Source organism: Ciona intestinalis, unplaced genomic scaffold (genome assembly GCF_000224145.3).
Source record: "Ciona intestinalis unplaced genomic scaffold, KH HT000150.2, whole genome shotgun sequence".
Lineage (NCBI taxonomy): Eukaryota > Metazoa > Chordata > Ascidiacea > Phlebobranchia > Cionidae > Ciona > Ciona intestinalis.
Window position 1 is genome coordinate 237,669 of NW_004190472.2, and position 16,345 is coordinate 254,013.

The following is a 16,345-nucleotide window of genomic DNA, read 5'->3' on the forward strand; positions in this document are numbered from 1 at the left end:
TAAAGTTTATTCGTATAATTTGGCTCAGATACACCAACGGATAGTTTTTTAGTTAAAGCTTTCGCTCTATTTTACCAAACTGTATTTATTTCTAGCTTAGACATGATTAGGATTATTAAGTAAATGCGTTACGGTCGCTTATTTAGTCGTAAGTTTTTATCATCAAGTCTTAGAATGGCTGGAGAATTCAAAGCAAAAAGATCCCGTTTAAGTAACGGCGGGTCCGACAAGTCGTATTTTGAATCGTACGCCGATATTACCGTACACGAAGAAATGCTGGGTGATGACGTACGAACAAACACATACAAAAAAGCAATTTTTAATTGCTACCAATCCCTCAAAGATAAGGTATGCTGTTGATTTGCCTGTAACGTTAAAAACGTGATATACTTTTTGGATATTGACAGGCAAAAGTATTTAATAGCCTACATATATACACACATATATATATATGTATTCCATTTAGCCCGCTTTTAGCCAAAATTTCAGCCAGAAGAGTGAAAATACAAGCATTATATATTGTATAAATTCTGAGTAAATGTAATTTACTTTAACTTCGAATGGACATAAATTGACAGCGGTTAAACACGGGTGTTCTGTTTCAAACACCTCTTAGCAGCTTACAAGTTATCACATATGAATGTAAGCAACAGTTTGTCCTATATGGGCTTACATTTTGTTTTATATGTGAGGTATTTTTTGTATTACCAGGTTGTTCTTGATGTTGGGGCAGGAACTGGAATATTAAGTTGCTTTTGTGCTCAAGCGGGGGCGAAAAAAGTTTATGCAATCGAAGCAAGCAACATCGCCAAGCAAGCTAAGAAGGTGAAATAACTTATGTCTTTTGAACGCTTGTTGTTTGTACAGGTTAAATGCAGATAATGTTGATTGAATGAATGTAACTTATTTAAGCTCACATGGCGGGGCAATAACAGTCGTTATAACATGGGTGTTCTGTTTCATACACTTCGTGCCTGCTTGCGAGTTACTACAAATATAACTTTGTGGGTGATGTTTTCTCTATTACTGACAATTTAGACAACCCATTGGCATTAGTGACCACTGGGTTGGAGCAATATTAGCGAAAACTCATTTCTTTACAGGTTGTTGAGTTGAATGGTTTATCCGATCAAATTGTTGTGATGCAATGTCTGCTTGAAGATGCGTTTCTTCCTGAAAAAGTTGACGTTATCGTCAGTGAATGGATGGGATATTGCTTGCTGTATGAATCCATGCTGTCATCTGTTATTACAGCAAGAGACAGGTAAACGTTTCTTTCTTTAATGTATGTCGCTATGTCCTGTTTTCGTCTTAAATATTTTTTAATCTTCGCTATCGTAATCGAAGAGACAAATTGAGTATTTGTTATTAATAATATAAAATTTAAACATAATTGTTTGTATCTGTTTCCAAAGATAATATTTAAAAAAATATTTGCATTTCAACAGTAATGATTTGATTGTTAATAAATTTTATTAAATTATGTTTTATGTTGGTCTATTCTAATACAATTGAATACGACATTTGTCTACTTCTGGAATATTCCTACTCATTTAACCAAAAGCTAGTACAGTAGTAAATATCAATAAGAAGAAATTCAAATAAATTAAAGAGTCTTCATTAAAAAGAATGAATTTTATTCACAAATTATTGTTAAACAGCATTGAGACTTAATTAATTTATGGTTGAATTTGTAAGTATATATATATATATTTTATACATTATAGGGGTTTGATTTGTTTGAACAAAAATGTAAAATTGTTTGTTAAAATTTATATTTTATATTTTTTGCATTAGGTTTAAATTTTGGTTGAATTCTTACCGTTTACATGAACAGACGGCACGCCATTTGTCCCCAATGTGTCACCATGCTGATTCATTGTGTTATAATTTGCTTTGTGTATTGTGTCGAATCCACAGGTGGTTGAAACCAGGGGGACTTATGTTGCCTTCAGCTGCTGCGTTGTATTTTGCCCCGATCTGTGACGACGAGATTACGGTGGAAAAAGTAAATTTCTGGAACGACATGGAAGAAGTGTATGGCGTGGATATGTCTTGTATTCTACCATTTGCTAGAAGCTCTATTTCCAAAGATGTAAGCAGGTCATTTTTCTGTGATGAATTACCTGAATCTGGTCCTGATCCAGTGTCTATAAAGTTTAATGATTCTTGTAAAGATATAACATTTAGGATCACGTTCTACAATATACAAATACAATAATATTCATATAGAATATGATTCTGTTTAAACAAAAGAATTATGATGTCATTTTATGCGAAACATATCTCATAGACTACAATTCATTTTTAACTTTTTTAGTTTATAAGTTGTAACTGTATCAAGATTCATCATTAGTTAAAATAACTGTATGTTTTCAAATTCCATCATGTTTTGTGTTGTTTGTAAAATATTTGTTTAGTCAATATACATGCACATTCCGTACCATTTCATCAAGCCAATTCTTTAAAGTTCATTCTTTTTAATTTTCATATAACAGCCTTCTTGCAATTACAGGTAATGGTAAAAACTATATCATGCGAAAACGTTTTATCCCACCCACAACTAGTGGTGCAGTTTGACTTGCTAAAAGTATCGCATGCAGACGTACAACTCGTCCAACACAAATTTAAATTCAACAGCTTTGGCATCGCAGATTTCCAGGTAAGTGGTCAGGTTCCAACAGTAATTAATTATTCATAGAAGGCAATGTCTCGCTGCTGTCTGCCAAAAATTTGCCTCGCGTGGCATATGATGCCTGTATGTCATATGGCAGAATAATTTAATCAAAATTGGGAATGACATATTTGAACTTGAATATAGGCTTCCCAATAGTACAATTTTTGATCATTTTACAGCTCATGACCCAACAAGGCTGCTATGAAAGAGTCAATAAACTGACTTTTGTGGGTAAAATGATTTTTTCCTATAAATATAAAAAGATTCGAAATTCTAGATTCGAAATAAAGTATTCTAGGATATCCTAGAATACCTAATTATTCTGTAATGTGCATCCCTAGCTTGAACATGACAAATATTGACTTCCGAAACTTTGATATAAATTTTATATTTTTAAGTTTACTTTTATAATGCATTTATTATGTTTGTTAGAAATTTGTCCAATTACCATATGGTGCCTGGGCTGTCGTATCTTAAAATTGTTTAATCAAAGTTAATAATAACATATTTAAACTTGAACACGGGATTACGCCATTAGTCAGGATATTTTTTAATTAATGGTTTAAAAAATTGGTATTTACATAATCATGAGTTTAAATTTATTTTTAGTGACAACAGTAATATTACAGAAATAAGTTTCTAATTTTACAATACATTTAATACTTTTAAAGATAAATTAATAACAAAAAAAAACTATTTCATTCTATAGCAAAATTATAACACAAATTTAATGTTAAATGAATTTCCCTTTTCAATCTACAGGGATTTGCCTTGTGGTTTGATGTCTTATTCCCAGCCCATGATGTTGCCATGAGTAATGGAAACACCACTGCCACTAATGTAAGCGATTTGTCACAAGAAAATGAAACTGGGCAAAATTCTGATCCAGTTTCCGATGAAATAAATGGCAGAGTTGCTGGAAGTGAGAATGAGATAGAAGAATTGCATGGCTGTGTGGAACAGAACAAACACTCAGAGATAAACGGAGTCATTCCTACTTTGCATGGTTCAAACATTGCCCAAAACACAGAGGATGATACACTTAATCATAAAGATGAACTGTCTAATGATAATATACTTAAACCAAGTGTAGCAAAGGCAGGTCTTGGATATCCTGTCCTGCTTTCTACATCTCCCTACAAGCCTGAAACTCACTGGAAGCAATCTCTTCTCTATTTGAATAACGAAGTTCAAGTTGTACAGGACTCGCAACTAGAAGGAACGCTTGAGATGCGACCATGCAAGGATAACCATAGGTTTCTCAACATTAAGCTAACATGCAGTGTAGATGGGGGTGGTGAGGTAAACAAGTCTTATTTCATGGGGTATGAACTTCCCAAGAACAAAGATGAGGAAATTAAAACCTGTTAGGTTTTACGTAAAAACGGGCTGTAATAATTATTTTTGATTAAAAAATTAAACAATAATTATTAATTAAAAAATAAATGAGTTATTTTTAATCAAAAATAAAATAATTATTTTATGATTGAGCAAAAATCTTGTGTACTTTAAAAGTACAAATCATTTTAAGAAATTTTTATGCCTAGCATATCTAAGGTCGAGCCCTCATTTTATATCATTGCAAATAACAATATTGTGATGTATGCATGAACATGTGCCTAAACTGCATGTTGTATAGAAAACTTAGGTCAATTGGTTTTATAAGTTTTTAAAGTAGGAAATATTTGTATATGTCACTCAATGTCTGTGTTTACACATTTCACTGTTGCGTGGGGGTTCTGTTCTAAGAAATGTCATCTTTGTTTGTTTTTGTACTGCCATTATTTTATGTTACACCACTGCTGCATTTTTTTGTGTATAAAATTTGTATTGAATTGATCATGAGAGTTTTCTGAGGGTTGGGGTAACGGCCAAATCTGACCCAGGACCCCACCCATAATAGACAAAGTTTAAAATTAGTACTTTGGGGTAACCAAATCCACCAAGTGTATGAAGTGTAGCTTTGGCCTAAGTTCCATGTGGTAACCTAAAGTAATTTTAAAAATTCCATAGATTTTTCAATTAACAGATTTAAATTAATAATACAGTTTTGTCCAAAAACGCGTAAGCAACCAAATGAAATATTTAAAACACTGACATTCATAAACATATTGCATAGCAAGGTTTGTGGTGTTATTAAATTCTATGATGTCATTTCATGCAGTTGAGTTGCAGGTAGTCTTAATTTCTCTATTTCTTCTTGAAGAAAAGTGGTAAGTACTCTCCGAATCTCAGTTGCGTTCATGCCTTTCTCTCTACACCAGTTTAAATGATGTTCCACGTTTAAAGGATCACCAATTAGAACTGTCACTTTCTTGCCTGCGTTAATGCAAATTGAAATAGTAAACTAATTTAAGGTTAAAAAAAAACATGTTATACATAAAACTAGTCTTGAATCAAGGAATGTAACTTGTTTTATTCTGGCATGACAGAAAAATGACAGTCTTATAAGTTAACACAGGTGTCCTGTTTCATACACCTCGTGCCCGCTTACCAGTTACCACATATGTAAAATTTTTATCTTTGCGTGGCAGGACAAAGGCATTTGTTATAACACGGGTGTTCTGTTTCATACACTTCACGCATGTTACCGAATACCAATTAACTGTCTGTAAATACAGGGCCATGCATACCATTTTATTCACATACAAGGGATTAAAATTTTATTCAATATAAATTATGCAGAAGGAGGCATTGACTTACGTATATTTGGAACGTAAGGTTTCTCGTTGGGTAACACAGTGTCAGAACCTACATGATAGAATGGTAGCACGGTTGGAACGCGATGACAATCATTGATCAACCTTCCTACTCCCCATTTGAATCTAATTGAACATAACAAAGCTTGGTAATATGAATATTTAGTCGATGAATGTAGCCTAACTTATTTATCTTTTGGTGGGCAATGATCGCCGTTTTAATATGGGTGTTCTGTTTCACACACCTCGTGCCCGCTTACAAGTTGCCATGTATGTAACTTACTTATCCTTGCATGACGGGGCAATGACAGTTGTTACAACATGGGTGTTATCTGTTATGTTTCATAAACCTTGTGCCCACTTACAAGTTACCATGTATGTAACTTATTTATCCTCTCATGCAGGGGCAGGGCAATGACAGTCATTATAACACGGGTGTTATGTTTCATACACCTCGTGCTCGCTTACGAGTTACCACGTATGTAACTTGCTTTATCCTCGCATGACGGCGCAATGACAGTTGTTACAACACGGGTGTTATGTTTCATACACCTTATGGCAGCTTACAAGTTGTATGTAACTTAGTGGGTGCCTGTTTGTTTGCCTGACAGTTTAGATAACTCATAAAGAACAAAGGGTTGGAGCAATTATTAATAGGTGTCTTGTTAAAGGACCAATAAGCAAACAATGGTAGCAGCATCAGGTCTCAATACATGTATTGATGTATTGCTCTACATAACCATTGTGCGCTAGACAAAATGTTGCAAAAGTTTTTTATAAATGTTAAAACCTTATCCATGATTTGTCCATGTTGACTCGACCTTCTGGAAAAATATGAATCCACTCGTTGTTGTTCAGTCGATCGATCGCAAAGTCCATTCCACGTTGAAATACGCCCTCACCTCGGCCTAGTGGTATTATCTGTAATTAGAGTAGTGGTCATTATGGTGTTGCTATACAATTATTAAGATATTGGTTTGTGGCACTGGTGAATAAACCTCCCGTACGTTACACATTAATCTGGTGAAAAGTGTTGGAGGTTATATGGGTTGGAGGTGGGTGTTAGGAGTTACAGTGGTTATATGGGTTAGTAGTTATAGCAGATAACATATGAAAGGGTAATTGTGAAAGAGATCTTCTGGCAATTGTTTGTTTGTGATCTTAAAGGACGAGCATTTCATTTGGCATTCGGTTAGATATTGTAGGGTGAGGAAAATGGGACACTTTTTCGTTCTATATTCTAGTCCCATTTGGTAGTAGTTATTTGTAGTAAACAAAGAACATTCAAAGAATTATAAAACCGTATTCTCAGGACTCCCATATAGACAGTTGTTAATTGTTTAAAACATGATCAGAATATTTGGATATTATGTGCTAAAGGTGTCCTGTCTTACCCCACCCGACTATACCATTAGATTTTCCTGCTAAGTGTCTTGTTATCTAACTCATTATGGAAATACAAACCTTTCCCATGCCAAAGAAATAGTTGTGCCAAGTTTTAGTGAAACAGATGTCTTTTGCACCGAGTGTCCATCGGAAACTATTTGTTTTAAAAGCTGCAGACCAAGGTAAAGCAGCGCATAGTAATGCATCATCCACACAACAATGATGGTTTGATACTGTTGAGTAAAGTTGAATGCATGAATGTCACTTATAGTGTTAATCTGTTATATATTTATCATCATCTTTCAGGAAGAACACACCTGGTTCCTGCTATTATACACATATTATAATAATAACTTTATTTGTCTCTTTGATTATGATAGCAAAGATTTAAAACAAACGACATGATACAGCGACAAAACAACAGTTTTTAAAACATGCTTACAGTTAAAAACATTCACATTTAATTGAAAGAAAATAAGCCAGGTCGCTACATATGCAATGTATTTTAATGTGACTTTTGCATATTTGTTGTAAAGCTATATATCATCTTAACAAGTTATGGTGTTTCAACTATATGTAAAGTTATAGCACAGGTGTTATATCTCATACACCTCGTGCCCACTTTCATATAAGTTACCATATACTTAGTGTACCTTCGTGGGTGATTGTTTATGATTTTTTTCTTTGAAACTTTAGTTATATTTACTAACCTGTTATTAAGCTATTGGTCGCTGGTCGATTGAAAACTGCTTTGTGTAACTTTTCCGCCCCGTGTATTTTAAGTGTGTTCATATAAGAAAACCAAAACTTGCTCATGAGTGAAACTGAAGCGACCACGGAAAAGCTGGACCACCGCCACCAAACAGGGACAGGGTGAGCAGGGAATGGCCACTTTAAATCTTTAGGCATTGGTTTCGGTTTTAACTGCAAAACTTTATATTATAAGTTCTCCATACTGAAAAAACAACAATATTACAGTCGTATATATATTTTATATAGTAAACGAAAATAATAGCGTAGGGGACTTCCCCTTGAAACTTTCGAAACATAGATGTCCAAACATTTAGCGTTTTGTACACGATATCTTAATAATTCAACAAAGAAAAGCTTAATTATGTATACCTATCATACATATAGGTATAATGTATCAGTTTATCGTTGTACGAGTACACACCATACAGAAAAGGCAAAGCGTATTTATTGCCACGGGTACGCTCACGTCGTCACGTGGTTTTGTCCCCCAAAAAACTTTTTTCTTTTCCGTGGTCAGCTGTATAAAAGCTTCGTAGTTCCTTCGTTCTTGGCTTAATCTTTCTGCTTCGCGTTTATTGTATAGCATAATACGAACAATCTGATTCAAGCACAAAACATAGTAACCAGATAACACAACATTTTTAAGGCGTACAAATCAGCAAAGGTTTAAGTTATGGCCCACGTCGACGAATACATGGTACGGGTTCCAAAACATGTTCCCAAGAAATACAACGTCATGAGATTTAATGCTAGCGATAAAGTCGATATTCGGGTGCGTATTTAACATTATGCTAATACATTACACATTTTTACTGAACTTAAAACTACTAATAATAACAGCCAGTTATATTTATAAGTTTAGGGGCCCTGCTTCTATATTTCAATTAAATGTATATATGTTTGTAACCTTCGTGTATTTGTCATTTTATACCTAATTTTTTTCTGTTTATTGTTTTGTTTAATTTGATCTTCGCTACTGAATTTAAAAAGATAAATAAAATTTTTGGTAAGTCAAATTTAAACCTGACAAATATGCCAACTTTTTAAAACACAGGGTGGGCAATGTGTGTGTGTGCCTACCCTGCCACCCTAGGTTAGTGCCTACGTTTACTCTTGTACATAAATATATTTACTAAATTTCAATCTGTAATATATTCACATTATTTAGAAATGGGCTGAAGCAACATTGGTTCGTGATATGCGGGGAAAGAAGACGTACGAAGAAGAAGAAGTTTATCCGGAGTTTGGTGCTGGGAGTGAATATGGAAGGAAACAGAGAGAAGAGGTATTTATAGGATAGCCTACTTGGCACAAATTTATATTACTTGATAATATTTTTGTTTATATTACTTGAGGATTTAGGTCAAATCCAGACTGCAGAGTATGGCAGGTGCACGCGCGATTTTTTTACAGACTTTTGGTGATGCACGCCACAATTTGTCCCACGCACGCCAATTAATTAAACAAAGAAAGAAATACGTATTAAATTAAGTAAAATTTCCTAACGTGGCTTGAAAATGTACATGCTTTGCACGCAGATTTTTAATAATAACACGCGCGCACGCGAAAAATAACCGTCTTGCACGTGCAAGTTCTTGTCAGGAACTGCCATACTCTGTAGACTGGGGTCAGATTCGGCCCAAAATGGTGGTTGCCAACAGCCTGAATACTAATGTAACCCCAGCTTATTTTTAAAGTTTCTCTTCTATATGGGTGAGATCCTTAAGGCCTGAGGATTTAGGCCAGGTTTGGCCCATTACTCCAGAAGAGGTATATGCCACCTTTAAGTTTCTTGCCCTTTTCTTTAATGTTTTGCTCCCATGTATGTTGTGTTACATTCCCTGATGAAGTCTTGCTAGATGGCGGACGAAACATCGGAAATACACTACGATTTTTATGCCAAATATAAAATTGTTTTATTTTTGCATTGTTTTAAATGAATATATATATATATATATCTATGGATGTTTGTTCATGTTTTGATATTCAAGAATAAATATATTTGAAAAATGTTTAACATGAATATTATATTTCTTTTTAGGCAAGGAAATTAAAATATGGAATGAAAAGAAAGAAATTTGTCGTCGAAAACCAACCCTGGAATCTTTCAGCAGTTACACCAGAGGTGGACAAAAATGATAAGAAAAAGTTCAATAAATCAGGGGATATTAAACCAAAGCTCGTTACCAAGGATTACACTGGAAAGAAAGAAGGGGGGATTGGGGAGGGCTCGATGTACTTTGTGTTCACACAGAGACCGGATTTTACTTTTGAGGCGTACCCAGTTGAAGATTGGCATAATTTTAATCGCAAGATCCAACATCGAACGTTGACTGATGAAGAAGCTGAAGCAGCTTGGGATAAAAGGGATAAAATCGTGAATCATTTAAACTACATGGCAAGAAAGAGACTTCATATAAATGATGAGGAGGCCGGAGTTAATGAGGATGAGACAGGAGGAAAGGGGAACATTAAGATCCTTAAGAAGATTAAAAAGGAAGAAAATGATCTTGTAATTCACGATGATGAGGATCTGGATATGTATATGAGTGGGAGCAGTAGTGACAGCGATGGTGGAAGTGACAGCGGGAAAAAGAAGAAGAAGAGTAAAACTGTTAAGAAGAAAAAAGAAGATTCTGAGAATGAGCAGGAGGAAGCGTTGGAAGATTCAGATGATGGAGAGCACGAAGGGACGGAGGTTGCGTATGCAAGTGATGTTAGTAGTGATCAAGATGAAGAGGAGAATGACTCCCGTGTTGCTCCTCACGGAGTTGATGAGTTGGAAGAATCCTCAAGCAGTGACGAGGAAGAAGCGGCGAAGAATGAGAAGGAAAACGATAAAAGTGCGGGAACAACAAAGCAGCCAAAGGGGAGCGATAACAGTGGTTCGTCGGAAGATTCAGCGAGTGATATTGACGAGGAAGAATCCCTCTCGAAGAGTGCGCTGTTCATGCAAAGAAGGAAAACACCTCCTAAAGATAAAGGGAGTAAAGGAAGCAAAAGTAACAGCAGGTCTTCTACTCCAACTGCAGAACTTACAGGTAAAGGTTTGATGGTTATTATTATTGATTGTGTTTGGTGATACATTGGGGGTCTGAACAAATTGGGGTTTTGTATAGTTAACTTATAGTTTATTGTTTTAACATAATTTACTGTTGTGTTAGCACCTTTGGGTAATGAGCTAACTGTGGCCTTAATCTCAGTCACATGACATGCGACACTGCACAACATCCACTGTCCAAGAACAAAATATGCTTGGCACCTGTAATTAGGAAACTGTATTAAGAAAACACAATTACAATGGTGTCTGGCAATACTGCCGCTGTTTAAGCTTACATTTTGTATGGTTTTATGGCCCCAGAAGGAGAAACATCTTACTGATTTTCAACAATAAATATAAACATATTTATTCAGGTGCTCATAGCTCAAAATCTGATTTGCAAAGTGTGAAAAGGAAGTTAGAGACTGGTCGTCAATCTCCTCTCGCGTCTTCCATGCTTGGTAAGCGAGGTGCTTCTACTAGCAAGCAGGACGGGGTGTCGGTGAAACGACAGAAAACCTCACAAGCCAGTTCTGGCAAGACAACACCAAGCAAAGATGCCTCACCACATGGTATAACTGAGGAGACAGTGAAGAAGTATCTCACCCATAAACCAATCACCACCAAGGACTTACTTAAAAAGTTTAAGAAGAAGAATGTCGGGTTAAGTAGCGAACAAATTGTTGAGAAAGTAGCAATGATTTTACGGAAGTTAAACCCACAGAAAATACAAACCAATGGAAAAATGCATTTATTCTTGCGCGAAACTTGAACTAAATATGAATCTCTGTAATTACTTTTGCTATGTTTTATTTGTAGGCTCATTGGATTATCCTGATTTTAATTAGACAAGATATTTAGGATAAAGTACATTTAGAAACTGCCCTAAACTACTTTGTACTGCCTACAGTTTGTATTTAAACATCTTACAAAACACCCGTGTTAACAATTCCTTCTTCATTGAGAATTAATGGCTTTAAATTTATAGACCAAAGATTCAAAAATTTTAATGCGAATACTAATAATGTCTTTGTGGTAACTGTAATCTAATATTCCGCATTTTTTCTTTATTTCTAGTTCAACAGGTTGTGTTTAATATTTTAGTAAATACTGAAAAAATGTCAAAATCAAACAAGGATATAAACACTGTTTTGGCAAGTGCGTCAAAACTGGCATCTTACAACATGTTATTACAGGTAAAGGGTTTATCACTGTATAGTTATATAGAAACTAAAATATAGTTAAACTTGTTCACAAGTCTTTGATTTTGTTTAAGTATTTTTCTAAAAATTTGGAAATGAAAAATGAGGACCAGCCTTCTGTCAAACGAAGAAAATATGAAAAAGTTATCGCTTCGTCGTGTAATTTGATGGAAAAAGTTGATTCTCAATCTAACTCTGATGATACAAAAACTGTCTTGCCCAAGCAAAGAAGTTGGAATCTTACAGCTGTTTTAGGGGACGAGTACAAGCCGTGTGTTGGTGCTTTAAAACTTGTTGATTCAGTAGCGTGTGTTTTAGTTGATAAGAAACATGCCTCAGCTGTGTTAAAGTTTCTCCATGAAAATTACCCATTTACTGGTTTGCAGCATGTTAAAAGAATGCGGAAAGTTACAACGCAAAGTGGATGCTACTTGCAGGTTTTAGTGTTCGTTTCTGCTCGACATGCCCATGAGGTGGAGCTTGTTAAGTCCTGTATACATGATAACAAGAACCCACTGCTGGACCTTGATGCTTTTAAGATGGTGAAAAGTTATTTATCGAAAGTTGAGATTGTTCAAGTTCCGTCTGCTATACCTTTGACAAGGGAGCAGTTTAATTTAGGAAAACAGTATTGGCCGATTTCGTTCCATGAAAATAAATCAATTACTCAGTTGGTTGACTGTTCGTTATTCACAGAAGCTGATTATCGAGTTATTGAATGTCATATGGAAACTGCAATACAGACTGCTAAGTCAGCAAACAACTTGCAACCTGCAGAGAACGTTGGGGTTGTTGTAGTGGATTCAAAGACAAACACAGTAATTGCAACCACGTTTGACTTGAGAAACATACCGTGTGAAATTACGACGGGTGTAAATGTTGCTCATCCGTTGAACCATGCGGTTATGGTTGCGATAGACTTGGTGGCTCACACGCAAGGTGGAGGGTGTTATACTTATAGCAATCTTTTAAAGGAAAAACCTGGAGAGGGCTTGTATTTTGAGTTATTATCATCAAAAAACACTGAAAAGGACAAGTCAAGTTATATTTGCACTGATTTAACTTTGTATGTTACGAGAGAGCCATGTGTTATGTGTTGTATGGCGCTGCTTCATTCTCGTATAAAGCGAGTGTTTTATGGAGTTGAATGCCAGAGAGGGGGTTTTGGTAGCGCTTACAAGTTAAACGCTATGAAAGAATTAAATCATAGGTTTGTAGTATTTAAAGGGGTTTTAGAGAACAAATGTGCAAAGTTGTAACCTGTAGCACAGGCACCAATCTTTTTAAAACACAGGGGAGGCAGGGGTAGGTAGGCACACAGTTATATAAAACCAATTTAACTTATTGGTTGTAAACTTGTAATGTTTACCAGTTAATGCAGTGTAGAACATTTCAGGGTTGGCCTGTCTACCCTGCCTCCCTAGGTTTGGCGCCTATGGACTACAGTGTATTTACATTCTATTTCATTAAGATTTTTAACGACAATTTATAATGTGAATTTTATTGTTTTGGTTTATTGAAGATTTTAAAAAATTCTAATAATAATGAATAATGATGGTTTATCTTTTTGAATACGGTTGCAAAAATCATGTTATTTAAAAAATCAAAGAGAAGGAAACAAGATATAATTAAACTTTTAATGTTTTAGTTGTCGTTTCGGGTGCTAACATTCATATTGAATGCATTTGTTCTGAGACATGTCACCAAGGAAACACTGGGTGTTGTCAACGTACGGTTACTACTTCTTTACTCCACGATATTGTTTATGTCAAGGGAAGCATTTCGAAGGTAAGTTGTTTAAACTTGTTGAAGGTTTTATGGTAACATTTATGGTAACTCATAAGTGGGCACGAAATGTATGAACACCGTGTTATAACAACTGTCGTTTTCCAGCAACGCAAAGATAAATCGAGTGAGCGAGCACTGAATTAAAAGTATAGGGCTAATATAATTATCCTGTAATTTAACAACTGCCATTTTCCTATTGGTTTCCTTCCCTTCTCTTCGTTCTTTCAACAACATGATCTTCAATATTGTTTTCGAAAAATAAATAGAAATTAAGTTACGTATGTTGAAAATTCAACTTTCTTCAATATATCATACAGAGCTTGTTTAAGTTCAAGAGATGATGGAGCTGTTGGTGAGAAAGATATTAAAAAGAAAGTTAAATGGAAGCAAACAATAAATCTACTCTGGTGCATGTAAGTAGAAAATATATATACAACATCTTTTTTTTTCCTTGGGCAAGGTAAAGCAATTGCTCCAACCCAGTAGTTGCTTATGGCTTGTGTAATTGATCAGCCATACATAAAAAAAACTATAAAGTAAAACTTACAAATGTGGTAACTTGTAAGTGGGCACGAGGTGTATGAAACAGAACACCCGTGTTATAACGACTGTCGTTGCCCGCCACGCAAGGATAACTAAAGCTACATTTATTCATTCTTTCTCCTAAGGTTTCAAGGCTCGTCTCTGCTACCATTGCGGACGAATGTGTCCTTGGGCAAGACACTTAACAACATATAAATAAGTTACATTCATTTATTCCCAGGGTTCCTGTAGGCATAGTATGGACAATAATCTTGGTATACTGTTGGCGCAACTTGTTTGAAAATCCTGACCCAGCAGAGATACCTCACTACCCATTGGCAGTCGTTATATTTGGGTGTTGCGCATGTGTTGAACTCATAGCTGAACCACTATGGGTGCTCGCACAAGTATTTCTATTTGTTAAGTTAAAAGTTGTGGCTGAGGGACTTGCTATTCTTATCAAGTGTTTGGTTACGGTGTCTCTGGTTGTTGCTTTTCCACAGTGGGGGCTTGTTTCCTTCTGTATTGCACAGGTGTGTAATGTTTTTTATGGTAAATTTAAATCAAGTATCATCGTGGTAACTTGTAAGCGGGCATGAGGTGTATGAAACAGAACACCTGTGTTATAACGGCTTACGTTTCCATACTGCACAATTATAAATAAATACATAAATGAAACAAGCTCTATAAATTATTGTTTAGGTTTCATTCTCGATCACGTACATCTGTGCATATTATGGATATTTCATCTGGTTCATAAAGTCAAAGAAATCCAAACAATCTGATGATTTTCCTCTTCATAATGTGGAGCAGCTGTTTCCGCAGTTCGATTCAAACGAAGGGGAAAACCTAATTGATTCTTTAACTGCAAAGCTTTCATTGAGCTTTTTTAAGCAGTCTGTCTTGAAACAAATTTTAACAGAAGGTAATAGTAACTAAAGATTGTTTAAAATAGTCGAACTCAGAATTTTTGGTTGTTATACAAAACAGTTTTCATTTTTTTGAGCGCACGCAAAATTTGGTAAACTACCTTTGCCAAAAAGTCCATACACATTGGAAATACAAAATAGTAAGATTGTGTACAGCAAAAAGCTTTCATTGCTACGCAGGCACAAAGGGATTTTACATTCTTTTGTGTATGTCAAAATTTACATACAGTAAAAGTATAAAACTTATATATATATAGCCTATAGAAAAAACAAAAAAAAATTAATTTCAGACAAAAGTGAATATAACTAATGTTACAATGTTTGTTTTATATTTCAGGTGAAAGATACGTCATGACAATTCTCAATGTGCTTTCTTTCGCTGACCAAGGGGTTTATGATGTCATAAATAACCTTGGATCACTTGTAGCAAGGTATTTCAACTCAAAATATGGGGTTTAATTAGGAAGCACTGGTTTGAGTGAATGTAACTTTATGAGTTACCACGTATGTAACTTGTTTATCCTCGCATGGGCAACGAACATCGGTGTTCTGTTTCATACACCCCGTGGCAGCTTATGAGTTACCACCATGTAATAAATAAATAACTTATTTATCCTCGCATGGGGAAAAATGACCGTCGTTATAACACGGTTGTTCTGTTTCATACACCTCGTGCCAGCTTACAAATTACCAAGTATATTACTTTGTGGGTGATTATATTTTTGGAATTTTTTTTTCGATTTGGATGGCTTAATTGTCCACATACATATTTCATAATTTTTTTTCAGGTTCATTTTCCTTCCGATAGAAGAAAGTTTTTATTTATTTTTTGCCAAAACTTTAAAGAGAGGAGCTGAATCTAAACAGCAACCATTGGTAAACAGAGGTGTCTCGTATTCCTTGAAATGTCTAAAAAGTTGATTTTTTAAGCACAGGAGGAAATTGTCGCCGTCACAAAAGTTTTTAGTTGTTTGCTTAGGCTAGTAGTGATTGTTGGAGCTGTTATTCTTTCGTTTGGTGTCCCTTATTCTCATTTGCTGCTTGATCTGTATGGAGGATCCACCCTCAGCTCAGGTAATTGTTGAAATTGGTGTATAGTAGGGTGGGGGAAGACGGGACACCTTTACCACATAATATCCAAATATTCCGATCATGATTTAAACAATTAACAGCGGTCTATATGGGAGTCGTGAGGATACGGTTTTATAATTCCTTGAATGTTCTTTGTTTACTACCAAATGGGACGAGTAAATAGAATGTAAAGGTGTCCCATCTTTCCCCACCCTACTTCATATTATAATGGATAATGCAATCTGTATAACACAGGACCCGGGCCAATGCTGTTGAAC

At 35.2% G+C, this 16,345-nt stretch overlaps 5 protein-coding genes across 5 annotated transcripts in view; 4 read left to right on the top strand and 1 right to left on the bottom strand.

The window, feature by feature from the left end:
• The first annotated feature begins 81 nt into the window (after positions 1-81).
• LOC100184059 (protein arginine N-methyltransferase 6) lies at positions 82-4,780 on the top strand. Its single transcript, XM_002120440.3, has 6 exons — positions 82-348; positions 712-825; positions 1,104-1,264; positions 1,921-2,095; positions 2,516-2,662; positions 3,440-4,780. The coding sequence occupies exons 1-6, from the start codon at positions 124-126 to the stop codon at positions 4,046-4,048; spliced, it is 1,431 nt and encodes a 476-aa protein (XP_002120476.1). The 5' UTR covers positions 82-123; the 3' UTR covers positions 4,049-4,780.
• Positions 4,493-7,752, bottom strand: LOC100181680 (tafazzin-like). The gene is made up of 5 exons (XM_002120107.5): positions 7,473-7,752; positions 6,841-6,995; positions 6,167-6,297; positions 5,381-5,502; positions 4,493-4,996 (listed from the first exon to the last, which is right to left on the bottom strand). The coding sequence occupies exons 1-5, from the start codon at positions 7,669-7,671 to the stop codon at positions 4,821-4,823; spliced, it is 783 nt and encodes a 260-aa protein (XP_002120143.1). The 5' UTR covers positions 7,672-7,752; the 3' UTR covers positions 4,493-4,820.
• Positions 7,753-8,040: 288 nt separating this feature from the next.
• On the top strand, positions 8,041-11,632 carry LOC100186440 (general transcription factor IIF subunit 1). Its single transcript, XM_002119656.4, has 4 exons — positions 8,041-8,287; positions 8,684-8,800; positions 9,557-10,556; positions 10,930-11,632. The coding sequence occupies exons 1-4, from the start codon at positions 8,189-8,191 to the stop codon at positions 11,325-11,327; spliced, it is 1,614 nt and encodes a 537-aa protein (XP_002119692.1). The 5' UTR covers positions 8,041-8,188; the 3' UTR covers positions 11,328-11,632.
• Positions 11,633-11,636: 4 nt separating this feature from the next.
• The window catches only part of LOC100180161 (protein RFT1 homolog), a 7,140-nt gene continuing 2,431 nt past the window's right edge, over positions 11,637-16,345 (top strand). Inside the window, exons 1-9 of the mRNA XM_026839091.1 lie at positions 11,637-11,751; positions 13,406-13,545; positions 13,863-13,958; positions 14,309-14,600; positions 14,770-14,992; positions 15,334-15,427; positions 15,785-15,872; positions 15,932-16,070; positions 16,323-16,345. Coding sequence (XP_026694892.1) covers positions 11,674-11,751; positions 13,406-13,545; positions 13,863-13,958; positions 14,309-14,600; positions 14,770-14,992; positions 15,334-15,427; positions 15,785-15,872; positions 15,932-16,070; positions 16,323-16,345 — 1,173 coding nt within the window. The 5' untranslated portion in view covers positions 11,637-11,673. The remainder of the gene's footprint in view (positions 11,752-13,405; positions 13,546-13,862; positions 13,959-14,308; positions 14,601-14,769; positions 14,993-15,333; positions 15,428-15,784; positions 15,873-15,931; positions 16,071-16,322) is intronic.
• LOC108950430 (probable inactive tRNA-specific adenosine deaminase-like protein 3) lies at positions 11,759-13,399 on the top strand. The gene has a single exon (XM_018816159.2). It carries the CDS (start codon positions 11,853-11,855, stop codon positions 13,014-13,016), a length of 1,164 nt encoding a protein of 387 aa, XP_018671704.1. The 5' UTR covers positions 11,759-11,852; the 3' UTR covers positions 13,017-13,399.